The 27,790-nt window shown below is 39.8% G+C and overlaps 1 protein-coding gene across 1 annotated transcript in view; it reads left to right on the top strand.

Annotated features, from left to right (window-relative positions):
• The window catches only part of ACP3 (acid phosphatase 3), a 41,753-nt gene that overhangs the window by 5,519 nt on the left and 8,444 nt on the right, over positions 1 to 27,790 (top strand). Inside the window, exons 2-7 of the mRNA XM_060099959.1 lie at positions 13,221 to 13,316; positions 15,992 to 16,078; positions 16,522 to 16,674; positions 21,177 to 21,275; positions 23,897 to 23,989; positions 25,328 to 25,460. Coding sequence (XP_059955942.1) covers positions 13,221 to 13,316; positions 15,992 to 16,078; positions 16,522 to 16,674; positions 21,177 to 21,275; positions 23,897 to 23,989; positions 25,328 to 25,460 — 661 coding nt within the window. The remainder of the gene's footprint in view (positions 1 to 13,220; positions 13,317 to 15,991; positions 16,079 to 16,521; positions 16,675 to 21,176; positions 21,276 to 23,896; positions 23,990 to 25,327; positions 25,461 to 27,790) is intronic.

The raw sequence follows: 27,790 nt of genomic DNA, 5'->3' as shown, positions 1-27,790 counted from the left end.
GCCAGGCTCTTTGCATTTTGTATTTTGAATCCTCCAAATGACCCAGTAAGGCATGTGACATTGTCTTGTTATTACATAACAGTAATGGAAAGGAGCTATGGTATACTAAGTGTCGTAACTCTCTGGTGGCACATCTCCAACTTGTGGGCTGGCTTATAAAAGACGTACAAGATAAAACTTTTCCCTGGAAAACAAAAACCAGGGTTCTTGCCTCAGCTCGCAAACAGCCCTTCAATCTCTCTGCCCTGCACTGTGGCTCCCTAATCGCCAGGGCCAAAGAGCAGCAAAGCCATCCATGGAGACCTACAGGTCTTTCAGAGACATTTGCTGGACAGACCACTGTGCACTGAGGGTTGGTACTGGGACAAGTAAGAGGTCACTTCAGTTTACTTTCACAGGCTTCTCCCACTATTATGCCAATGCATTTTGCAAATTTTTCATGTGGTGAACTGATCAGGGACATTATATTGGGCTCATGTCATTTCAGTCAGCCAGCTTGCCACCATGGGCTCTTGAAAGCTTTCAAAGTGCCCTAAATCCAAAGGAAGAATTAGTTTTTCTTTTCAGTCAGGGAAATAAAAGTGGGGGAGAGATGATTAGAAATTAATAGAAATATTTCCCTTTGCTCAAATGGTAGTTCTTATTTGCCCTAATGTTGCCCACTGTTGCCAGCAGGAAAGGAATACAGCAAGTAGCTAAGTTAAGGCCTGAATAATATTTATAACGACAACAACCAAAATAATAGTAACACTCATAATAACAAATCTCATGTACTGAGTGCATCCTATGTGTTCAGTACTATGATGATGGCTTTGCATATATTACACATTTACTTCTCGTGATCCTCCTGCATAGGAAATAATGATTTTCTCATTTTACAGCGAGGGAAATCGAGACATGCAAAAGTTTGAGTTAAATCATTTTCCCAGGATCATCTGGCAAGGTGTTGAACTAAGGTCTAACCGACTCAAGCCCAGAGCTTTTCTGAGACGTCATGCAGTTCCACTCAATATAACACATAGTTTCATCCCTCCCTTCTCCTGCAGGCCTCTGTATTCTCCTATGCCCTGGATACCTCTCATTAGCGTGCCAGGCCTTTCGGCCTTCCTCATGGTGAGTGCAGGGCATATTCCTAGCCTGAGTCCTTTCACAGCTAGTCGCCTTCCCTTCTTGCCTCTGAAGTGGCATTCATTTACTTGACTCATTCATTTCTACCCAAACTCTTTCACTTTTTAATTCTCTTTACTAACAGAGTTATTTCTCAGTTCCTCAAAGAAGAAAATAAAATAAACTTTAATTCATGGCAAGGTTTGTGCATCAAGAGATTTTTCATGAGCATACCTAACAAAATAAGGAGTGGAGTTTAATGCCTCGAGCAAAGTTCCCTTTTAGAATTTCCAGAATCATCCCAAAGTTGTGTGATGTGTCTTGAATTCCAAACCTGGAAGGACGACATGATGGTTTATTGGACTCCCATCTAATCTAGAGGCAGACTCATTGTTCTAGAAGCAAAGTCACAAATGCAGGGCATAAGGAGAAAGATAAGAGAGTGAAATAAAGGAGGAAAAAAAGAGCACACACAGCACACCTTGATGATAAGTAGGGATGAAAACTCAAAGCCCTTGTGAAATGAGAAGATTGGAAAGAAAGCCATTGTGTACCTAGAGGTAGCTGGACCCAACCCAAGATTCATTCATTCATTAAAACAAAGCACATTGTGTGTTACTTACTGTGTGTCTGACACTGTTTTGGGGATAAAGTGGTGCCCATGACAGCAAAGATTCTGCTTTCAGGAAGTTTATGGGGAGATGAAGCCAGATACTTAAAAACACATGCACACACACAATTTTAAAAAAACAAGAAAATATTAAGGAAAAAAAGTGAAACCATGTGATGAGAAAGAGATGGAGCAGGCATTACTTGATACTGGGTGGTCAAGAGAGACCTCTCTGTAGAGGTTGCCTTTTCAGGACAGACCTGAATTCAGTGACCGAGTGAAAGTGCCAGGAGATGCAGAAGCAGGACATCCCAGGCATATAGAACATGAAGGCCCTGAGGCTGGAGCACACTTAATGTATTGAATAGAACAGCAGAGTGTCCTTTGGCTAAGCGTGCTTAGCAAGAATGTAAGGGGAGAACATGGTGGTAGGCAGGGCTATATTAGGTAGGGTCTAGTGAGCCATTGTAAAGACTTTGGATTTTATGCAAAGAGTAATGGGAAATGATATAATATCTGACAGTGAGAGGGAATAAATTAAACAAGACTGGCCACACATGAGTTGATCATTGTTGGAGCAAATGGTGAACTCATAGGGGCTCATTATAAAAATCTCTATTTTTTAATATCTTTCTAATTTTCTGTAAAAAAAAATAAATGTAATAGAATGAGAGGACATTAGAGAGTTCTAAGCAATCAAGAGACTATTCTGGGGCCTCCCTGGTGGCGCAAGTGGTTGAGAGTCCGCCTGCCGATGCAGGGGATACGGGTTCGTGCCCCGGTCTGGGAGGATCCCATATGCCGCGGAGTGGCTGGGCCCGTGAGCCATGGCCGCTGAGCCTGTGCGTCCGGAGCCTGCGCGTCCGGAGCCTGTGCTCCGCATCGGGGGAGGCCACAACAGTGAGAGGCCCACATACCGCAAAAAAAAAAAAAAAAAGAGACTATTCTGATTAACATTTTAAAAAGAGCACTTGACTGCTGCCAGGGAAGGGGGACTGGACATCATGTCCTGCAGTCATCAGGGTCTCGACATCCTACACAGTGCACCAAAGCTGGTTAGCAGGCTCAAGGGAGCAGGATCAGTCACATGGGTACCAAACCGTGGTTCTTTCTAAAAAGTTACCTGTGATTTAAAAGGGTGAAGTGAATGTGATGTGGTGGGGAAAACAATGGGCTAGCAATCATGGAAAGTAGGAGATCTGCACGGCTAATTCCATCTCTCTCAGCCTCCATTTCCTTAGTTTTTCAGTGCAACAATAGTGCTGACCTGTCCTCACAGAGTTGTAAGAATTAAAAGAGATGGCAGGTTGTACAAAATCATGGAGGGTAACATAATCATAATGGGTTGTTATTATCTTGGATGTCTTCCTTTTGCAATTACCACCAGTACTGCAAATAGTCCTACTGCTAATAATATAGTCTTAGATTTCTAAATGATTTGTTGGAGTGTGATTGCTGGACTGAGAACAGAGGTTATAAATATGGCAGGAAAACAGTTAAGAAGATTGCCCTGCACAGACTTAAAAAAAATGCCTGGGCATAGTCCAAAGGCTCCAGCTAAACTGGAGAAATTTCAGAAGCTCAAGAATACTACCTACGTGTGCTTGAAGGCACAGGTGTGTGAGCACACACACACATTTTGATTTCTAGCACTGGAGGTGGGAGATGGTTTATTAAGTGTTTCTGTGGAACACCCCTTCCATAGAGTTCATAGCATGTTTGAGCCACTACCTCAGAAACCCTGAAAACCTATGGAAATGTAAGCAAGTACAATTATTCCTGACCTGTAAAAACAGAGCAGGAAAGCTTGCCCATGTCCCATGGTTTTGTTCCAGTTCTGCTCTTTAAAACATTCCTCTAAGGGGACGGCACTTGTTTCTTCTCCCCAGGCCATGCTGTCATTTAGTTGCATAACCTCAGTTTTATCTTTTAAATAATATTTGGGGATGTTTCTTACATCAAGGTTTTCGTTTCCTCTGATGCAACATAACCCTCCCCCCGCCACACACACACACACACACACACACACACACACACACACACACACACACATAGCTTCCAATCTTAGTTAATAAAAATCCCCAGATTCCAGATCGTCCACTGGTGGGACACTGAGGGGTATGTTTGACCAGAGAGAAGCAAGCCTTTGCATGGGTTCAGAAGCTGGTGGTGGATTCACACAGCCTGTGTTTGCACCTCTGCTCTACCACTTACATACTGTGTGACCATGGGCAGGTCACTTAACTAAAGTCAGTGTCCTGGCTTGTGAAATGAAGATAATGATAGTAACTGCTTTGTATCATTGATAAGAGTATTAAATGTATGAGAAGCACTTAGCACAGCTTCTAGGACAAAGCAAGCCTTCAAAAAGTATTGAGGGGTTATTGTGGTTATAGGCTGGTAAGAAGTGTTGTAAATTATTTTATTACAATGTCTCTCATTCAACTTCTCTTTGGCTAAATCAGTGGCTCTCAACTAGGGGTGGTTTTGCCCCCTAGGGGACATTTGGCAATGTCTGGAGACTTTTCAACTGTCACAACTGGGGAATGCTACTGGCATCTATGGGGCAAAGGCCTTGGACGCTGCTAAACATCCTACAATGCACAGGACGGCCCCCACAGCCAAAATGTCAACAGTGCTGAGGTTGAGAAGCCCTGGAAACTAAATGATGTGGGCTTTATAATTCAATGAAACCATATAATAACTTTAGTTACTCAGATCTGGGATCCAAAAAGTGTAAAAAGTGTTTTGATTGTAGAAACAGAAGCACTAATGATTAGCCTCGACAATTTCTGATCAAGTCACCCCTAGTGGCTAGTAACTGTAGGTGCTCATCAGAGAGTATGCAGCCTTTCTTCCAGCCATGAGGTGACCATTCATGACAATAATTCCTTACCTGACAAAAATAGTTTCTTAAGATTCACCACACCATTGTCCCTCTGTTTGCCATAGCCTGTTCTACTGAGATTTCAATTTCTCACCAGTTCAGGGGGCCAAAAAATAAGTTTTATTCAGACACCAGAGACACCATCCAGGTTTTAGAAGCCTCCCTCATTTTCCTGGAATCCCATCTCAAAGATGACTAAAGTCTGAGATTGTTCTAAGGACACTTCTGTGTCTGATGAACTATTTTACGGGATTTTAAAAGAGCAGCCTCTTGTCTTTATTTCCAATGGAGCATCTTAGCCAGGTAATAAGAGTGAAGGGGCAGGAAATTTCAGAGAATTCAAGTTGTTATGCAGCTCTCCTCTGTATTAAACATATTTGCTGACACCAGTGCAGACTTCATCTTGTATTTATTGAGTTTTTCTTTCCTTATCTTTTGCTTATAAAACAGCTTTGTGTTTGGTTTGGTATTCTATTCAGAAAGCATAATAGAATCAAAGAACCAATGTTGCAGAAGTATAGACTACTCTCCCTAAAGATTAAATGTGCAATCAAAAAAGCACAATGTTTATTTTTGTGTATGGTGTTAAGGAGTGTTCTACTTTCATTCTTTTACATGTAGCTGTCCAGTTTTCCCAACACCACTTATTGAAGAGATTGCCTTTCTCCATTGTATATCCTTGCCTCTTTTATCAAAAATAAGGTGACAATATGTATATGGGTTTATCTCTGGGCTTTCTATCCTGTTCCATTTATCTATATTTCTGTTTTTCTGCCAGTACCATACTGTCTTGATTACTGTAGCTTTGTAGTATAGTCTGAAGTCCAGGAGCCAGATTGCTCCAGCTCTGTTTTTCTTTCTCAAGATTGCTTTGGCTATTCAGGGTCTTTTGTGTTTCCATACAAATTGTGAAATATTTTGTTCCAGTTCTGTGAAAAATGCCATTCATAGTTTGATAGGGATTGCACTGAATATGTAGATTGCTTTGGGTAGTATAGCAATTTTCACAACGTTGATTCTTCCAAAGCAAGAACATGGTATATCTCTCCATCTGTTTATAACATCTTTAATTTCTTTCATTACTGTCTTATAGTTTTCTGCATACAGGTCTTTTGTCTCCTTAGGTAGGTTTATTCCTAGGTATTTTATTCTTTTTGTTGCAGTGGTAAATGGGAGTGTCTCCTTAATTTCACTTTCAGATTTTTCATCATTAATGTATAGGAATGCAAGGGATTTCTGTGCATTAATTTTGTATCCTGCTACTTTACCAAATTCATTGATTAGCTCTAGTAGTTTTCTGGTAGCATCTTTAGGATTCTCTATGTATAGTATCATGTCATCTGCAAACAGTGACAGCTTTACTTCTTCCTTTCTGATTTGGATTCCTTTTATTTCCTTTTCTTCTCTGATTGCTGTGGCTAAAACATCCAAAACTATGTTGAATAAGAGTGGTGAGAGTGGGCAACCTTGTCTTATTCCTGATCTTAGTGGAAATGCTTTCAATTTTTCACCATTGAGGACGATGCTGGCTGTGGGTTTGTCATATATGGCCTTTATTATGTTGAGGAAAGTTCCCTCTATGCCTACTTTCTGCAGGATTTTTATCATAAATGAGTGTTGAATTTTGTCAAAAGTTTTCTCTGCATCTATTGAGATGACCATATGGTTTTTCTCCATCAATTTGTTAATATGGTGTATCACGTTGATTGATTTGCGTATATTGAAGAATCCTTGCATTCCTGGAATAAACCCCACATGATCATGGTGTATGATCCTTTTAATGTGCTGTTGGATTCTGTTTGCTACTATTTTGTTGAGTAATTTTGCACCTATGTTCATCAGTGATATTGGCCTGTAGTATTCTTTCTTTGTGACATCCTTGTCTGGTTATGGTATCAGGGTGATGGTGACCTCGGAGAAGGAGTTTGGGAGTGTTCCTCCCTCTGCTATATTTTGGAAGAGTTTGAGAAGGATAGGTATTAGCTCTTCTCTAAATGTTTGAAAGAATTCGCCTGTGAAGCCATCTGGTCCTGGGCTTTTGTTTGTTGGAAGATTTTTAATCACAGTTTCAATTTCAGTTCTTGTGATTGGTCTATTCATATTTTCTATTTCTTCCTGAGTCAGTCTTAGCAGGTTGTGCATTTCTAAGAATTGGTCCATTTCTTCCAGGTGGTCCATTTTATTGGCATAGAGTTGCTTGTAGTAATCTCTCATGATCTTTTGTATTTCTGCAGTGTCCGTTGTTACTTCTCCTTTTTCATTTCTAATTCTATTGATTTGAGTCTTCTCCCTTTTTTTCTTGATGAGTCTGGCTAATGGTTTATCAATTTTGTTTATCTTCTCAAAGAAACAGCTTTTAGTGTGATTGATCTTTGCTATCATTTCCTTCATTTCTTTTTCATTTATTTCTGATCTGATCTTAATGATTTCTTTCCTTCTGCTAACTTTCAGGGTCTTTTGTTCTTCTTTCTCTAATGGCTTTAAGTGTAAGGTTAGGTTGTTTATTTGAGATGTTTCTTTTTTCTTGAGGTAGGATTGTATTGCTATAAAGTTCCCTCTTAGAACTGCTTTTGCTGCATCCCATAGGTTTTGGGTCGTTGTGTCTCCACTGTCATTTGTTTCTAGGTATTTTTTAATTTCCTCTTTGATTTCTTCAGTGATCACTTCGTTATTAAGTAGTGTATTGTTTAGCCTCCATGTGTTTGTATTTTTTACAGATCTTTTCCTGTAATTGATATCTAGTCTCATAGTGTTGTGGTCAGAAAAGATACTTGATACACTTTCAATTTTCTTAAATTTACCAAGGCTTGATTTTTGACCCAAGATATGATCTATCCTAGAGAATGTTCCATGAGCACTTGAGAAAAATGTGTATTCATTGCTTTTGGATGGAATGTCCTATAAACATCAATTAAGTTCATCTTGTTTAATGTATCATTTAAAGCTTGTGTTTCCTTATTTATTTTCATTTTGGATGATCTGTCCATTGGTGAAAGTGGGGTGTTAAAGTTCCCTGCTATGAATGTGTTACTGTCAATTTCCCCTTTTATGGCTGTTAGTATTTGCCTTATGTATTGGGGTGCTCCTATGTTGGGTGCATAAATATTTACAATTGTTATATCTTCTTCTTGGATTGATCCCTTGATCATTATGTAGTGTCCTTCTTTGTCTCTTCTAATAGTCTTTATTTTAAAGTCTATTTTGTCTGATATGAGAATTGCTACTCCAGCTTTCTTTTGGTTTCCATTTGCATGGAATATCTTTTTCCATCCCTTTACTTTCAGTCTGTATGTGTCTCTAGGTCTGAAGTGGGTCTATTGTAGACACCATATATATGGGTCTTGTTTTGTGTCCCTTCAGCCAGTCTGTGTCTTTTGGTGGGAGCATTTAATCCATTGATATTTAAGGTAAGTGTCGATATGTATGTTCCTATTCCCATTTTCTTAATTGTTTTGGGTTTGTTATTGAAGGTCTTTTCCTTCTGTTGTGTTTCTTGCCTAGAGAAGATCCTTTAGCATTTGTTGTAAAGCTGGTTTGATGGTGTTGAACTCTCTCAGCTTTTCCTTGTCTGTAAAGTCTTTAATTTCTCCATCAAATCTGAATGAGATCCTTGCTGGGTAGAGTAATCTTGGTTGTAGGTTTTTCTCCTTCATTACTTTAAATATGTCCTGCCAGTCCCTTCTGACTTGTAGAGTTTCTGCTGAAAGATCAGCTGTTAACCATATGGGGATTCCCTTGTGTGTTATTTGTTGTTTTTCCCTTGCTGCTTTTAATATGTTTTCTTTGTATTTAATTTTTGAGAGTTTGATTAATATGTGTGTTGGCATGTTTCTCCTTGGATTTATCCTGTATGGGACTCTCTGTGCTTCCTGGACTTGATTAACTATTTCCTTTCCCATATTAGGGAAGTTTTCAACTATAATCTCTTCAAATATTTTCTCAGTCCCTTTCTTTTCCTCTTTTTCTTCTGGAACCCTTATAATTCGAATGTTCGTGCGTTTAATGTTGTCGCAGAGGTCTCTGAGACTGTCCTCAGTTCTTTTCATTCCTTTTTTCTTTATTCTGCTCTACAGTAGTTATTTCCACTACTTTATCTTCCAGGTCACTTTTCTGTTCTTCTGCCTCAGTTAGTCTGCTATTGATGCCTTCTTGAGTATTTTTAATTTCATTTATTGTGTTGTTCATCATTGCTTGTTTCATTTTTAGTTCTTCTAGGTCCTTGTTAAATGTTTCTTGCACTTTCTCTATTCTATTTCCAAGATTTTGGATCATCTTTACTATCATTATTCTGAATTCTTTTTCAGGTAGACTGCCTATTTCCTCTTCATTTGTTAGGTCTGGTGGGTTTTTATCTTGCTTCTTCAACTGCTGTGTGTTTTTCTGTCTCTCATTTTGCTTATCTTACTGTGTTTGGGGTCTCCTTTTTGCATGCTGCATGTTCGTCATTCCCGTTGTTTTTGGTGTCTGTCCCCAGTGGCTAAAGTTAGTTCAGTGGGCTGTGTAGGCTTCCTGGTAGGAGGGGACTAGTGCCTGTGTTCTGGTGGATGAGGCTGGATCTTGCCTTTCTGGTGGGCAGGTCCATGTCTGGTGGTGTGTTTTGGGGTGTCTGTGGCCTTATTATGATTTTAGACAGCTTCTCTGCTAATGCGTGGCATTGTGTTCCTGTCTTGCTAGTTGTTTGGCATAGGGTGTCCAGCACTGTAGCTTGCTGGTCATTGAGTGAAGCTGTGTGTTGATGTTGAGGTGGAGATATTTGGAAGATTTCTGCCTTTTGATATAACTTGGACCTGGGAGCTCTCTTGTGGACCAGTGTCCTGAAGTTGGCTTTCCCACCTCAGAGGCATAGCACTGACTCCTGGCTGCAGCACCAAGAGCCTTTCATCCACACGGCTCAGAATAAAAGGAAGGAAATGTAGAAACAAAGAAAGAGGATAAAAATGAATAAAATATAGTGAGGTAAAATAAAATAATTAAAATAAAAAAAATAATTATTAAGAAAAAAAATTTTTAAGTAAAAAACAAAACAAAACAAACAGACTGATAGAACCCTCAGACAAATGGTGAAAGCAAAGTTATACAGACAAACTCTCACACAGAAGCAACACATACACACTCACAAAAAGTGGAAAAGGGGAAAAAATAATTAATCTTGCTCTCAAAGTCCACCTCCTCAATTTGGGATGATTCGTTGTCTATTCAGGTATTCCACAGATGCAGAGTACATCAAATTGATTGTGGGGGTTTAATCCGCTGCTTCTAAAGCTGCTGGGAGAAATTTCCCTTTCTCTTCTTTATTCTCACAGCTCCCGGGGTTCAGCTTTGGATTTGGTCCCGCCTCTGCATGTAAGTCACCAGAGGGCATATGTTCTTAGCTCAGACAGGACAGGGTTAAAGGAGCCGCTGACTCGGGGGCTCTGGCTCACTCAGACCGGGGGTAGGGAGCGGCACTGAGTGCGGGGCGAGCCTGCGGCCGCAGAGGCCAGCGTGACGTTGCACCAGCCCTAAGCGTGACATGCGTTCTGCCAGGGAAGTTGTCTCTGGATCCCGGGACTCTGGCAGTGGTGGGCTGCACAGGCTCCCTGGAAGGGAGGTGTGGAGAATGACCTCTGCTCACACACTGGCTTCTTGGTGGCGGCAGCCTTAGCATCTCATGCCCATCTCTTGGGTCCGCGCTGTTAGCCACGGCTTGCACCCGCCTCTGGAGCTCCTTAAAGCAGCACTCTTAATCCCCTCTCCTTGCGCACCAGGAAACAAAGAGGGAAGAAAAAGTCTCTTGCCTCTTCGGCAGGTCCAGACTTTTCCCCGGACTCCCTCCCGGCCAGCTGTGGCACACTAACCCCCTGCAGGCTGTGCTCACGCCGCCAACCCCGGTCCTCTCCCAGCGCTCCGACCGAAGCCCGAGCCTCAGCTCCCAGCCCTGCCTGCCCCGGTGGGTGAGCAGACAAGCCTCTCGGGCTCTTGAATGCCGGTCGGCACCGATCCTCTGTGCGGGAATCTCTCCGCTTTGCCCTCCGCACCCCTGTTGCTGAGCTCTCCTCCGTGGCTTCAAAGCTCCCCCCCACCCCACCCCCCCGCCTTCCACAACCCGCAGTCTCCACCCGCAAAGGGGCTTCTAGTGTGTGGAAACCTTTCCTCCTTCACGGCTCCCTCCCACTGGTGCAGGTCCCGTCCCCATTCTTTTGTCTCTGTTTATTCTTTTTTCTTTGGCCCTACCCAGGTACGTGGGGAGTTTCTTGCCTTTTGGGAGGTCTGAGGTTTTCTGCCAGCGTTCAGTAGGTGTTCTGTAGGAGTTGTTCTACGTATAGATGTATTTCTGATGTATATTGGTAGGCAATGGAGACTGAAGATGCTTGAGCAAGCTGTCATATGGTTTGAGCTGTAATTTGGGTGGTATTCATCTTTCCAACTTGTGTAAAGGAAACTGCTAGTGTTGGAGGGTCTCCTGCAGAGGTGGAGGGGCAGCTGAAGCTCACTGTGAGGACTAGCCAAAAGATTTTTCTGCATCTACTGAGATGATCATATGGTTTTTCTCCTTCAGTTTGTCAGTGTGGTCTATCATGTTGATTGATTTGTGTATATTGAAGAATCCTTGTATTCCTGGGATAAACTCAAATTGATTAAAGACCTAAATGTAAGGCCAGACATGATAAAACTCTTAAGAGGAAAATATAGGCATAACACTCTATGACATAAATCACAGAAAGATCCTTTTGGACCCACCTCCTACAGAAATGGAAATAAAAACAAAAATAAACAAATAGGACCTAATGAAACTTAAAAGCTTTTGCACAACAAAGGAAACCATAAACAAGATGAAAAGACAACCCTCAGAATGGGAGAAAATTTTTGCAAATGAAGCAACTCACAAAAGATTAATTTCCAAAATTTACAAGCAGCTCATGCAGCTCCATATCCAAAGAACAAACGACCCAATCCAAAAATGGGCAGAAGACCTAAACAGACACTTCTCCAAAGAAGATATACAAATTACCAAAAAATCATGAAAGGATGCTCAACATCACTAATCATTAGAGCAATGTTAATCAAAACTACAATGAGGTATCACCTCACACCAGTCAGAAAAGGCCATCATCAAAAAATCTACAAACAATAAATGCTGGAGAGGGTGTGGAGAAAACGGAACCCTCTTGCACTGTTGGTGAGAATGTAACTTGATACAGCCACTATGGAGAACAGTATGGAGGTTCCTTAAAAACTAAAAATAGAATTACCATGTGACCCGGCAATCCTACTACTGGGCATATACCCTGAGAAAACCATAATTCAAGAAGAGTCATGTACCACAATGTTCATTGCAGCTTTATTTACAATAGCCAGGACATGGAAGCAACCTAAGTGTCCATCGACAGATGAATGGATAAAGAAGATGTGGCACATATATACAATGGAATATTACTCAGTCATAAAAAGAAGTGAAGCTGAGTTATTTGTAGTGAGGTGGTTGGACCTAGAGTCTGTCATACAGAGTGAAGTAAGTCAGAAAGAGAAAAACAAATACCGTATGCTAACACATATATATGGAATCTAAAGGGAAAAAAAGTTTCTGAAGAACCTATGGGCAAGACAGGAATAAAGATGCAGATGTAGAGAATGGACTTGAGGACATGGGGAGGGGGAAGGGTAAGCTGGGACCAAGTGAGAGAGTGGCATGGACATATATACAGTATGAAATGTAAAATAGATAGCTAGTGGGAAGCAGCTGCATAGCACAGGGAGATCAGCTCGGTTCTTTGTGACCACTTAGAGGGGTGGGATAAGGAGGGTGGGAGGGAGATGCAAGAGTGAGGAGATATGGGGATATATGTATATGTATAGCTGATACACTTTGTTATAAAGCAGAAACTAACACAGCATTGTAAAACAATTATACTCTAATAAAGGTGTTAAAAAGCACGATGACATGCATACAAATTCAGTAGGATGTTCTTAAATTGTTGAAAATTAGATTTTTTTAATCTTCCACTGGCAAGTTCTTTATCCCTAACCTCCTAAAAACTAATAAATCATTGACTCAAGATGGTCAAAAATTGTATGTAGCATTTAAAAGCCACTATTATTATATGTCAAAATGTTAACACTATTATTACTGTAATCATAATTAAGGAAGGAATACTTCTCATCAGAGTTTGTCTACAATAAAGTGATCATGCTAAGCTTTGTGTTCCTTCTTGCCCTGTCTGATGTGTAAACCGGTCTCCATGTGTGGGTCGACTGACTCCTAATGGCTCATCATCTTATTATTCACATTACCTGAAACAATAACAGTTCACTAACAGTTTTCCTGTGTTTCACGTAATGTGAATAACAAGGTGATGAGCCTTTAGAATGTGTTAGTGAACTTAGAACAGCAGTTCTTAACCTGAGATTTACTTGGGGAGGTCTTTAAAATCCTAATGCCCTGATGCATCCCAAACTAATTAAACTAGAATCACAAGGGGTGGGATCCAGTCCTCAGAATGTTTTTTAACTCTCCAGGTGATTCCAATGAATAGCCAAGGTGAAGAACCAGGGGTTTACAAGAAAAATCTATCATTATGAGTAGAGGCAAAGCACCTAAGTTAAGTTTGTAACATTACTACCTCAATCTATTTTCAGGTTTTTAGGCATGGAGACCGAAGTCCCATCAAAACCTTTCCTAATGACCCCATTAAGGAATCATCATGGCCACAAGGATTTGGCCAACTCACTCAGGTTGGTTGGATTTCACCAAGTTACTGATGAGTCTCAAGGGAAACTCTGTGGGATTGTTATATATTGAAACCATATGACTACTTTACTCATATCTGGGAAAGTGTTTTGCACAGTTACCTGGGATCTAAAAAGTGTAAAGTGTGTTTTGATTGTGGAAAGAGAAGCACTAATGATTAGCCTCAACAATTTCTGATCATGATCAAGTCACCCCTAGTGACTAGTAACTGTAGGAAAACTGTATGGAATTGCCTGTTTTGATCTTTTTTACCCTGTTGGCTTTATTAAAGCATAAGAGTCATGCATGGACAACAGAATACATGAGCTTAAAGGTGCTGAAGAGAGCCAAGAATTGCTTACAAGCCAGTTTCTCAGGCTCCACCTGAGAAAGTAGAAAATAATCCTGAACCAGCAGAGTTGGGAAAACATGATTCCTTTGGAAGTGCTGTTCCTGAAATTGATTTTTGGTCAGATGGATGTATTGGGATTGAACCTTTCTGGGGAACAAAAGCATCTGTGGTCATGTTCCAGTGTCTGGCCCCCTTCTCCTGTAAGAGTGGATTACCCTTCTGTTTGGAGTCACAGGGCCATGTGCGTTGCTTCTGTCCTGACCAAAATGTTGTTTAAATATATTAAGAAAATGTCATAGAATGTTTAGTGCTGGATACCTCCAAATTTAATGGGTCTTGATCTTTGCTAAACATTGGAACTACTCAGAGACTTTAACAAAATATTGTTGTCTGCCTGGGAGGTTCTTATTTAATTGATCTAGGGTGCAGCCTGGACATTGGAATTTTTAAAAACTCCTTGGTTGATCAGTTGACTCTAATGTGTAGCCAAGGCTGAGAATTAGTGCCCTAACTTAATAGCCTCAATGAGGAGAAAATTCAAAGAGGCTATTTGAGGCCAGTATCTTCCAGCTCCCAGGTCAGAGCTCTTCCCACCATAGACTACATTGCTTCTGGCTCCCTGAAAAAGAGAAGGGTTATAAAAACTCAGGGCTGCTTCATAATGCTTATGGCTCTGTCGAGACTCCTGTTCCCTTGCAAAGTTCCAGTAAAACCAAAAGATTCTTCCAGACTGTGGGATCTGGATTCTTCTTATGGTATTCTCTTGACTAGCCACCAGTTTCTCCTAAAGCAATATTGCTCAGCCTTCCAAGTGCAAATGAATCATTTGAGGATCTTGTCAAAATGCAGATTCTAATTCATTGGGTCTGACATGGTCTGAGATTCTGCATTTCTAACATGCTCTTAAATGATGCCCATGGTGCTGATACATGGCCATTTTGAAATAGCAAGGTTCTAGAGTTCAAATTCCTGCCCTTGATTAGGTACTTCCAATCTGTGTAGTGACAAAGCAATTGTTCTGAGTTCAATGATTCTCAAAGTGTGGTCCCTGGATGAGTAACATCACCATCACCTGGAGACTTCTCAGAAATATAAATTCTCTGGCCCTACCCACTGAACTAGAAATTGTGGGGTTGACTCCTGGGAATCTTTGTTTTTAATGAGCTCTCCAGGTGATTCTGTGCATGCTCTTGTTTGAAAACCACTGTTCTATAGAAGATGAGTACTTCCTTTAAAGTTAGGTTTAAGTTAGAACAACAAATTACACCCAAAGTACCTACTTCTTCAGCTATCCAGGTCATTCAGGAAAGTCACAAACCTCAAAGCACACATTATTCTTTTCCTACCTCTTTTCCCATCTAGAAGGGTAGCCAGGAGTGACAAACAAATGAGGGAGTGCGACCAAGCAGAAGCCACAGTGATCACATCGTTTCTGACTCCTGAATCTCTGGTGAGGCTCTGGATTAGAGACAGAATAGAATGCAATGTTTCCCAAAGCATGGTGCTCTACTACATTGATCTGAATCACTCAGGGCAATTGTCAAAATGCAGGTTCCAGGGCTACACTCAGGATCCAATGAGCTGGAATCTCTGGGGGAACTGCTGAGGAATCTGCATTTCAACAAGCACCCTAGATAATTTTGCTTCTGATGCACAGTAATGCTTTAGGATCAATGAGCTAAGGCAATGCTTCTCAATGATTAATTGCCAGCAGAATCTTAATGAGCTTGTTAAAACAGATCCCTGAGCTCCACCCCCAACAATTCTGATTTAGTAGGTCAAGGGTGGGGCCCAAGAATTTGATTTCTAACATACTCCCAAGTGATGCTAATACTGCTGATCCACAGACCACACTTTGAGTAACAGGCTCTAGTTTTTCATGAACCAGACGTAAATGAACTGTGCAGATAATAAATCATTGCAGCCAGAGGTTGAAAGTGATCTTTAGATTCATCAAGTCCAACCTCTTATCAGATAGTTGAATTTCTTCCACATGGTAACCAGCCCTTGAAATTCTCTGGCACAAAAATGAACCATTGCATGCTCTACCACACCAGAGATGAACCACTTACTTAAATCAGATCAATCACCAGTTATTAACTGTACAAGGCTCTATGTTAAGTGCTAATGACAATGAATTGAGTTTTCTCAGGGAGTCATCGTGAAAGATTACAGCTCTCTTTTCCTGTTTTCATTTAAAAATGTGTTGTTATTGTGGCACTATTAAAGTACACTATTGTTCACTCTACATAATCAATGAGGAGAGATGAGACACATAGCTTCACAGAACTTACTTTCACTAATTTTTGCTTTTATTTGTTCCCATAGCTGGGCATGGAGCAGCATTATGAACTCGGACAATATATAAGGAAACGATATGAAAAATTCTTGAACAAGTCCTATAAACACGAACAGGTAAGTTGGGAAACTAATAGTGGGAAACTTGCCCCTTGAAATAATTTAGCATAATGTATTTGTAAAAGTTCCCTGTCTCTCAAGGAACTTATTAAAGTCAGATGTCTTGTTTACAAATGTACTCCTTAAAAAAAAAAAAGTATGCATATAAGTAAGATCAACATGGACACCTACGGTGAATACTTAGGCTTGGCAAGTAGCCACCACTTGATTGGTCTCTTTTGTCAATTCAGCTGTTGGCATACCAGGTTGCTTTATGCCATGGCATGCTCATAATATTGTCTCTTCCATAATAGGTATTATGATCATGATGCTACCACAATGTCTGCTAATATTTTGGTGTAGGTGTCCTGCCCTTTCTCAAATACACTATTAGCTCCATAGGAAAAAAAAATACCCACAGTTCCTCTCTATTGGATTCTGCTTTGATTTTCCCACTCTAGGTTTATGTTCGAAGCACGGATATTGACCGGGCTTTGATGAGTGCTATGACAAACCTTGCAGCCCTATTTCCCCCAGAAGGTATCAGCGTCTGGAATCCCAGCCTACCCTGGCAGCCCATCCCGGTGCACACAGTCCCTGTTTCTGAAGATCGGGTCAGTATTATGGAAAAAAGGGGGATTTCATTGGTTCTGGAAGAAGGAAGGCAGGCTGCTCAGGACTTGTGGAGCTGGGAGTCTGGACACTTCGTGGGCTGTGCAGTCTTAATTCTTTCCTAAATAAAGGTGCAAAGGACATAGAAAGTCCTAACAGGAGGGAGTAGGAACAGAATTTATCTTTAGAGCTTTATTATCCACTTTGTTTTGCTAGTCGTTCAACTTTTGGCAATCCCCATTCCTAGGCAGGGTGAAAAAGAAAGATCACATAATTAGTGCCCAACACTTTATATGTGTCATCATATTTACCTTTCATAACAACCTTGAATGAACAATATTATTGTCCTTCTTTTCAAGCCAGGGGAAAAAAAGTGCTCTGAGAAGTCAAACAAAATAGATCCAAAGTCACACAGCTGATAAACATCACTACTGAGACTAGAACCAGGCTGATCTCATTCCAGAGCATTTTCCTTTAGTGTAAACTAGTGGTTCTCAAAGTTAGCTGCCTGTTAGAATCATCTGGAAATTTTTTAAAATCCTGATGCTTAGGGCACATGCCATAATAAATCAGAATCTCTGAAGGTGGGACCCAGGCATTAGTACTTTTTAAAAATCTCCCTAGATGATTCTAGTGGACAGCCAAGTCTGAGAACAAGTACCATAAACCAAGTTGCCTAAATGAGGTTGTTTGAGAGAAACTCTCAAATTTATTTACACTAGGTGGGACTGACCAAGAACTCTTTTATCTTTCCAGAGGAATTGCTATTTTTTTAAATAGTAATAAATAAATCTAACTAATCTTCCAGATGTGGAATTTAGGACTGTGTGAAGGAAATAGTTTGGGACAAGGAACCCTTCCTAATTCCCCTGCAGTCACATTATAACATGACCATCTCCTCTCTTTATGACTGAGGCTTAGCATGACTACCAGATCTAGAATGTTGCTCAGAGAGCTCTGGGGTGGGTTACCAAGAAATCTGACTTAATTGCTGAAACTGGTGACTTAAGAATTTTTCCCAAGTGCTTTGTAGAAAGAGCTTAACCCTGTCAACCTCACTCTAGTGAGGTTGAAAATAAAGGAAAATAAAGGATGATTTATTTATGCTTCTTTCCATCAACAATCAGAAGGGAATCATTATGATTATCAGTGTTCTTAGGAGCTTGTGAATATTTTCTTCGAAAAAGAAGAAACTTCACTTTTACCACAGCCTTTTCTACAAAGACTGGACGGAAGCACCAAATTTAACCAATATAGACCAGGGTAGCTGTTTAACCTTTAATCTTGAAAGATAGTGATTAAATTACATAGTAAAGAGAATGCAGGTGCTATTAGAAGAGGAAGAAAAACAGGGAGAGTGAGGAAGAGGGAGAAAGAAACAAGCAAGATTGTGGCTTCCTGCTACCTACTCACTAAGATGAAAACAATTCTCTCTAACATCAACTAGGAAATTTAACAAAATCAATCAATCAATCAAAGTTATTCCTAGAACTTTGCTAACCACTATACAGAAATAGAAGGGAAATACGAGGCCAGTTTTCTTCCCTAATTTATAATCCATTTGATGAAAAAAGACTCACACTTGTGAAGTGTGTAGAATACAATGCAAGTGGAGGGCAATGATTTCAAGAACAAGCTGCACATGCTGGAGGAATTCAGAGAATAAGACATACTCAGAGCTACCAAAGGGCAGTCATTCAAGTCTTCATGGACAGAGTGAGAACTTGAAACAGATCTTGGAGGAGGGTAGGAAAGGAGAGCAACACAGCCCAAAAGCTTAGCTTTGAGTCAAGGTAGAGTGCTTGCCCTTCTGTGTTCAGAGTTCATATTTAGAAAGAATGAAAATAAGACTGAATAAGTGTGTCAGGCACAGGTTAGAGAATCCAAATTTAATAGCCAGAAGGAATCTTGAGACAAAGGCAGTGTGATGTAGAAGGAGGGCTGAATTTAAAGCTGGGAAAACCTGAGTCTGAGAGCCACCTACCACTTCAGATACTTGACCTTGAATAACTTCCCTGCACCTCAGTTTCCTTTTCTGTAAAATGGGAACAACAGTACCCACCTAAATTCTTCACAGGGATTTGTGAAAACCAACTCAGTTAAGAAAAGGAAATGACTTTGTAACTTTCAAAATTCTGGACAGACGTTTAGGTGATTATTCCATTTTCAGCCTGATTCTTTCAATATGTGAGATGAGAAAACTAAAGTCTAGAAAGGTTAAGTAATTCATTAAAACCTAGACCTTTAGATGAACAGTCCTGTGCTTTTTTCCCTCAACAGTGTCATTTCTCCTATGGAAAATTGTGAAAGCCAGGCAGGGAAATTTAGATGTAAAGCAGGGGGCATAGAAAAACTGTGTACCTCCCTCAGTACTGGGCACACACACAATAAGCAGTGCTTTGGGGCATTTGTCTGACAGTGGCTTGGAGGGAAGATACTGAGCCCTCTGAAAACAACTGTTGAAGTCATGCAGGAGTGAGGAAGTGAAGGCCTGAAATTAGATGTTAAAGACATTAGTGGAAGGAAGGTGAGGTAAGACAAGGTGACACAGAAGAACGTGACAAGGAAGCAACTTACAAAAATAAAATGGTTTTTGAGTAGGTACTAATATGCCAGGCCCTGTTCTAGGCTTTGACAACACAGCAGTGAACAAGAAAGACAAGACTCTGGATATCCTCGAGTTTATATTTTATAGGAATGGTAGGATGATAAAGAAGAAAATAAATACAATAATTTCAAATGGCAGTGAGTTCTTTGAAGGCAATAAAACAAGGTAATGTGATAGTGGCTGGGCAGGATGTCTAGAAGAGCTGGAGTGGGGGGAGTGTCTCAGGCAGGGAACACAGAGACCCCCAGCCTGTGTGTTCAGGGGACAGCAAGAAGGCCTCCAGTGTTGCTGGAGAGGAGTGAGTGAGGGGGCAGCAGTAGGAAAGCAGGACAAAAAGGTCACTAGGGCTTGAGTTTGGATTTTATTCCAAGTAAAATGGAAAGCCAGTGAAAGTTATAAACTACAGAATGGCATGATCTGATTGATGTTTTAAAATATTGATATTAGCATTTACAAAAATAAAAGAAAAAGGATTAGTGTGGTTGCTGTGTGGAGGATGAATTGTGATGCAAACTGATCACATAGGAAACTCTTACAGTAGTTGAAACACAGATTATGGTGGTCTGGACTGGGAGGGGACAATGAAAGTAAAGAAAAGGGGTCTCGGGCTTCCCTGGTGGCGCAGTGGTTGAGAGTCCGCCTGCCGATGCAGGGGACACGGGTTCGTGCCCCGATCCCGGAAGATCCCACATGCCGCGGAGCGGCTGGGCCCGCGAGCCATGGCCGCGGAGCCTGTGTGTCCGGAGCCTGTGCTCCGCAACGGGAGAGGCCACAGCAGTGAGAGGCCCACGTACAGCAAAAAAAAAAAAAAAAAAAAAAAAAAGAAAAAGGGTCTCTTTTGGATATACAGTTGTCTCTTGATCAATGAGGGTTTCAACTACACGGGTCCACTTATATGCGAATTTTTTCAATGAATTCGTACCACAGTACTACATGATCCCCAGTTGGTCTGCTCCCCCAAATGCAGAACAGTGGATACAGACTGTGAAGCTACACTCAGATTTTCCACTGTGTGTGGTTAACCACCCTAATCTCTGCATTGTTCAAGGCCAACTGTGTTTTAAAAGTAGACAGGCAAAAATGATTAGTCTATGAAGCAGGATGATAAATTTCATCACTGGCAAAAGTAGAGAGATTACAAAAACGAAATGGTTAAAAATGAAGAAGTGGAGTTCAGGTTTGTACATGTCAAATTTGAAGATGAAGAGAACATCCAACTGGTGATATCCACCAAAGACTGAAAATACAGGACTAGCTCAGATGGAAAGTAAGAGCAACAAAATGAACTTGGGAGTCACCAGCCTATAGATTATAATTAAAACTACAAAAGATTGTCAAATTTAAACTCATTTTTGGATGATCATTTTGTCCTCATAATAGGTTTTCAAATATATTTTTCTATGTGTTTATTATGTTCCCTTATTTTAACAGTCTGCAAATTTGCAAGAACGTATTTCAGTGAATGGTTAATCAATCTCTTAAGGTTATTTCTGGAACCTCTAGTTCATTTCTCTATACTTGTGTTTGTGTTTGTGTGTGTATGTGTGTGCACACATGCACATAGATGTGCATCTAGTGCTAGAAATGAAAGAGGTGTGGAAGGAAGCGAGATAATTGTTATCATTTCACAGGGAAAACCGGGAAGTGTGAATATTTACCAATAGCACAGTTCTATTTAGGCAAGTTCATGAAATGAAAAAGAAAGATTTTGAGTTTTGGGTATATATCCTACTATTTAAGACCTGCAGATCATTTATCTCTTTTTCCTCAATTTTAGAATTCCATTCAGCTCAAAACACATTTGAATCTTTTACTCAGGTCACTTTATACCTAATGGCTGCAGCTTCTTCAGTTCTTTTGACTAATACAAGATTTACGATTTCTCTTTTTCCTCAGTTGCTATACATGCCTTTCAGGAACTGCTCTCGTTTTCAAGAACTTGAGAGGAAGACTTTGAAATCAGAGGAATTCCAAAAGAGGCTGCATCCTTATAAGGTTAAAAAAATGTGTTATTTAGTGGTATGCAGAAATAGTGGAAATTCTGGGATAATTTGAATATTATCAAATTACCCTTCAATGAGGTTATACCAATTTCTACTCCCATCAGAAATACATAAGAGTGCCTGTTTCTCCACAGCCTTCTGAACAGTGCGTAGACAACTATGAGGATATTTGCCAATCTGTAAGTGAAAGATGGTATCACTAGAAGCATTCCCTCCAAAATCAGGAATGAGACAAGAAAGACCAGTATCATCACTATTATAGAACACTGTGCTGTAGTACGTTTCTCTTACAATGAGTGAGCTTTGGGTATCTTCGTCTAGTTAAAAGCCATTTGTATTTTCTGTTCTGTTCATATCCCTTCACCATTTTTCTTTTGGGTTATTGGTTTTCTTCTTTTTATAAAGTTTTAGGAGCTTTCTCTCTCTTAACTTTTTTTTTCTGGGATACAAATGGCCCTCTTTTTATTGTTTTCCTATTGACTTGTTTACAGAGTTTTTGCCATATGGTTGTTAGTGTGCAGATATAGCCATCTATGGTTTGTATATTTGTAGTCGTATTTAGAAAAGCCTTCATGACTCCTGGGTTATAAAGGAAGTCTGCAATGCTTTCTTCTAATTCTACTATAGCTTCATTTTTACATTTACATATTGTACCCATTTACAGTTTATACTGGTGTTAGGTGTGAAGTATGTATCCTACTGAAGTTTTTTCCAGAATATTACCTAATTGCTCTATCACTGTTTATTGAGTAGTTCTTCTTTTCCCCACTAATTTGAGCTGTTACATATTAAAATTCCCATATGTATAAGGTCTATTTCTAGAATTTTTATTCTTTTTAATTATTCTTTCATTTTATTAGCCAAAACCACACTGTTATAATTATTACGAATTTTATATGCTTTAATATTTAAAGCATATTACATATTCTCTCCCTCATTCTCTACTTTTTCTGAGTTTTCATGGGTATCTTTTCATTTAACTTTTCAGTGTTTCTGTTGGGGTTATATTAAATGTATAAATTAACTTAGGGAGAATTTGCAACTTTGTTGCAAATTTGTTGAGTCTTCCTTTCCAAGAACATGATACATTTTCCTATTTGTTCTTATCTTCAAGATTGTTTTAAGATTTTCTTCATATAGGTCTTTATATTTTTTGTTAAGTTTGTTCCAGGCTTATAATATCTGCAAAAAATCATGGCTTACATCTACTTTTCCAAAATTTATACCTCTGATTTATTTTGCCTATTTGTACTGGCCAGTACTTACAGTCCAGTATTACATAATAGTATTGGTAGTGGGTATCCTTGTCTTATTCCTGATTTTAGAAGTATTTCCCTATTAAGAATTCTGGCTTTTGGACCAAATAGATATATTTTTTATCAGTTTAAGAAATTAGCTATCTTTCCTATTTTCTTGAGTGTTTTTGTCAGTATTGGTGTTCAATTCTTGAAAGGTCTTTTCAACCTTTTTAGTAAAATCAAGTTATTTTTTTCTTGGATCAATTACTAAGATTAATTATATTCATAGATTTACTATTATTGAACTATCTTTACATGTCTAGATTCAAGCCTCCCTTTTTTTTAGTATGATATTGAATTATCTGTTAATATTTTACCTAGACTTTTTGCACTGATATTCAAAGTAACTTTGGACAATAGTTTTCTTTTCTGGTCAGTCTTTGTCAGTATCAATGCTTATACAAAATTTTTGGAAGTTTTCTTTCTTTTTTTATGCTCCAGGTCAGTTAAAATAGCACAAAGCTTGGTAGAATTTCCCAATAAAGTTATCTGGCCCTGGAGCTTTTGTTTTGTTTTATTGGGGGAGGTTTTGGTCTCTTTAATAATTATTTCTGTTTATTTTATGGAAATCCATTTGGGTTAATATTAGCAAATTATATTTTCCTAGAAAATTTATTCATCAGACAAACAGAATCTTCCAAAGGCTTCCCAGAAATTGCTACCAATTCATCATTCAGACAGCTGACCAATGGGTCTCATTACCATGACAATCTAAAAATAATACAGAACTTGTAGAAAGGTTTGCATCCCATCCAAATCCCACAGTTATAGCCAGATACCAGACCCAGTTTCTGTTGTGTTTTCCTGGGGTGCTTTGGTCTGAGACATGCTTTCCCTTCTCACCTTCCATTCATTTACATGTGAGTTATACTTCACTTACTTCCAAGATGAATTTGAGGCAGTGCACTTCAGTCTGATTCCAGGACAAGCCAGGAACATGTGGCAGTAAGCCAGCAGGTGCCCACATTTTTAATGTAATAATAAGAAATGATCAATTAGCATTTGTAAAAATCTTTGGGTTGGCATTATCGTAGCCACTATTACTGGTGCACTTTCATGTGAAGAACAGCAGTTCTCAATGGGGGCAAGTTTGCCTCACAGGGACCCTTTGTCAATGTCTGGAGACATTTTGGGTTGTTGCAACTGAGGGACTAGAGGTGATGTGGCATCTAGTGGGTAGAGGCCAGGGATGCTGCTGAGCATCCTACAGTGCACAGGGCAGCCCCATAGCAAAGAATTATCCTGTCCAAATATCAATAATGCCCAAGTCGAGAAACCCTGGTGTAAAATTTTTTTCCCTCTGTGTGTGTTTCAGGATTTTATAGAAATCTTGCCAAAATTTACAGGATACCACGACCAGGACCTTTTTGGAATTTGGAGTAAAGTCTACGACCCTTTATTTTGTGAGGTAAAAGAAAAAATATCAAAGATTAACTTACCATCTGATTTTATGATTTATGCCTATTTTGAAACAGATGAATACATTTTCTTTTGCTTTTATATAGATGTATTATTTAGACTTCCTTTGACATTGAAACATAAGTCAAGACTTCTTTATATTAACTTGAAAATTCTGACTTCTTCTCTCTCTTATTTATGTATTCACCCTTTAGAAAGTTATAAGCAGTGACTTCCCTGGCGGTCCAGTGGTTAAGACTTTGCCTTCCAATACAGGAGGTGTGGGTTTGATCCCTGGTTGGAGAAGTAAGATCCCACATGACTCACGGCCAAAAAACCCAAACATAAAACAGAAGCAATATTGTAAGAAATTCAATAAAGACTTTAAAACTGGTTCACATCAAAAAAAAATCTTTAAAAAAAGAAAATTTAGGCAAAATTGCTTTTTCTGTGCCTTACCACTTACTTATTTTTCAGTCACTCAGGAACACTGGGCTCCATTCCATTAAATAGACTTTAATGAAAAAAGCAATACTGTTGTACAGAAAGAAGAAGAAAAAAATTACCTGATTTCTGGATATAGAAATAAGCAAGCCAACTTTAAGCCAGGCTATTAAAATTGGTTTATCAGGAAATAATTTCTCTTTTGCTATACAACGCATGTGAAATAACCTTTTTAGCTAGATAAATTACTATTGTTTCAGGGCTTCATGATGTTTTTCTCAATCACCATTCTCCACCTGCTGGCGAAAAGGAAAACTCTATAATCCTGTTTTCCCAGCCAGTTCACTGAATCTTGGGGCAAAATTCTGACCAGCCACATAACTCCTATACACCTCTGATTTTGAGGTCATTGTGAGTGTCTGGGGATGACAATTACTTTCATAGTTCCATCTTGATAGCAAATGACACAGTTTGCACCCCTCTATGTTAGAGTTCATTGACCCAAGCACACACGACATTCGCAATATTTTCACTTTATCATCAGCATCTGTTTCAAGGAAGATTTGTTAGTCTTATAAAAGAGTCTTCAATAAAAACAAGAACCCACTTTTTGATTCAAGTCTTGAGGTTGTTTTTTCCTTACTACAGTTTGATCTGAGCTATTCCAAGTTGTGGCCACATTCCTTTTTTTTTTTTTTTTTTTTTTTTTTTTTTTTTTTTTACTTCTCTCTCACTTAATTCTTCTGTAGGCTACTTCACTTTGGTCTCCTCTTTCATGAACTCTACCTCTCTCCCAAGAAAGGCTGGACCCAGTACTTTTTGTGGGGGAAAGGGGATTAAAAAGTCAATAAAGAGGGCAGTCAGAAATAAAAATATACATTTTCTTCCTTTGTCTTTGCTACAGCGTGTTCACAATTTCACTTTACCCTCCTGGGCCACAGAGGACACCATGACTAAGTTGAAAGAAATATCAGAATTGTCCCTCCTGTCCCTCTATGGAATTCACAAGCAGAAAGAGAAATCTAGACTGCAGGGGGGTAAGTATTTTAAAAATGAGAGAAGCATTGTGGTTAAATGATCTGGGTCTGAGTCCTGGTCCCACCGTTAATAAGTTATGTGACCTTGAATTAGACACGTAATCACCCCTGTACCAGTTTCCATTCGGCAAATTGGGGATAATAATAATACCCACTTCTTTCGTAGTAAGGATTAAAATGAATGTATGTATTCCAAAGGCTTACCACAAAGAGTACCTGATACATAATACACTATCAAACATTATGTGTTGTTATGATCATTAATATTACCCACTCTGGGCCTTAGTTTTCCCATCTGGAAAACAGAAGCTTTGGGCTAAAGCTAAATGATACTTTTCATCCTTTCCAGATCAAAGAATCATGGATTTTATATCTGAGCCACATGAAAATCAATTGTGTCTGGTGGCCTATAGGGTGAATTTTTCAAGTGGGAGGTATAGCAAAAGTGGCCTGTTTTCCTAAAACCCTTGGCGGTAGCCACTGTTAAAGTTAATACAGTTTAATTTGCAGACTAAGTATGCCCTGTAGATTAATACCTATTGCAATTGACAAGTTTATGACACAGATTAAATTTTTCCATTGGTGTTGAAAGATGTTTGCTTCTCAGTGATGCCTCTTCTCAGATGGATTTGGCCCTTTGTAGGACAGGACATCTAATCATAATGAAGGAACCCAGCCCTTGTAATCAGGATAGATGGGTGGAAGAAAGAAGCCAAGATCAGGCAGGATGGGGATAAATGCTGAGGCTCTGAGGGCAACTGAGTGGCAGGCCGAGACCCCTGAGGATATGACAGGTTCAGGTGTTGTTAATGTAGACATTAAAACTAAAGATGGAGAGAAAGAAGAAGTCTATTATGCCAAGCTGTCATAACAATGAAGAAATTTTAAGTCACAGGAGATGTTCTGAGTCATATACTCTAGAGACTTTGAAGAAAACAGTACAATCACATCAGGACTCCAACAATTGTAAGACGCTATTCACCATGAGGTTGGGCAAGTTCAGCAGACCCCCAGGAGAATTCAGAGACAAAGCATCCTGGGGGTTGGACCAGACTGGGAGGATGTTCACTCAGGGCTGCAGAGCTAGAGAAAGAATTCAAGTCACCAACCAGGAGAGGAGTCAATTATAGCTACCAAAGCTCATATAAAGAGTGAAGTAAGCTGTAACAAGAACAGCTAATGAGGTATGAAGTCAGGATGGTGGGGAGTAATTTCATATGAGGTGAACAAAGTACCTTGGGACAAATAATTTAGGGCAGTGGTCATGAATGATGTGATAGTGTTGCAGACCTGCTGTTACAGAGCCCTGGCTGTGCAGTACAGAGAGAGACTTGATGAGAATGTACAAGTCCTCACTCTTTGCTGAGGGCATGAACCACAAGACCCAGACCCTGGGGATGGGAGAGCATCCAGAGGTGAGTCATAGATGGAATCTGGTGTCTTAGGAAAAATTAGCAGGCAGGACACAGACTGTGTGTAGGAACAGAGCCCAAGATGCAACTCAATCCTATGTACCAAACAACAAAGGATGCAGAGGGTGAAAGTTGGGCATCGTTGGCCACATAAGCACCAGATCTCATTCCTGAACCAGCAGGGACCAGCAGTATGGTGGCCAAATGCATCAGACAGTAGAGACAAGACTCTTCATTTCCCCAACATAGTCATGATGGGCTCGGGAATTCATCCCCTCACTACTAAGGATGCAGTCCATGGACCAGCAATGTCAGCATCGCCAAGCCCCTAGAAAGAAATGCAGTATCCCAGGCCCCACCCCAGACTAGCTGAATCTGAATCTGCATTTTAATGAAATCCCTAGATACCTCACATGTACAATAAAGTTTCAGAAGCACTTCTCTAGATGTAGGAGATGGTGAAGAAAAGGGCAGGGAAAGCCAGGTAGGGGTTGACTAGAATCTGTTAATAAATGCAGGGGTCTGTATCTGAATATAAGATGGAGGTTTTCTCAGCAGCTTCCTTCATATTTCCTTTACTTTTTTCCTTTGGCTACTAGAGATTGCATTTTGAGGAAGTCACTGCCCCTCTCTGGGTCTCAGTTTCCCCATCTGATGAGTGCAATAAACTATATTTGTCTATCAGAGTCCTTCCCTAAGGTGGTCTATGGGTCTTGGACTCTATAAGGACTGGCACTCATATGCACACACCTGTCCTATTTTCTAGGGGAAGCCCAGTGCTATTGATAAACCAGGAAATTGTTTCCTTTGTGATTCCTGCCAAGACACAAGCTCAGCATATTGTTCAGATCTGGCAAGGCAAGAGAGATTTGTCAACTACACGCTTATTATGAAGCACCTGAACCCAACTCTGCAGAG

This window comes from Mesoplodon densirostris, chromosome 5 (genome assembly GCF_025265405.1).
Source record: "Mesoplodon densirostris isolate mMesDen1 chromosome 5, mMesDen1 primary haplotype, whole genome shotgun sequence".
NCBI lineage: Eukaryota > Metazoa > Chordata > Mammalia > Artiodactyla > Ziphiidae > Mesoplodon > Mesoplodon densirostris.
This window is presented reverse-complemented; position numbering and strand designations above follow the sequence as displayed.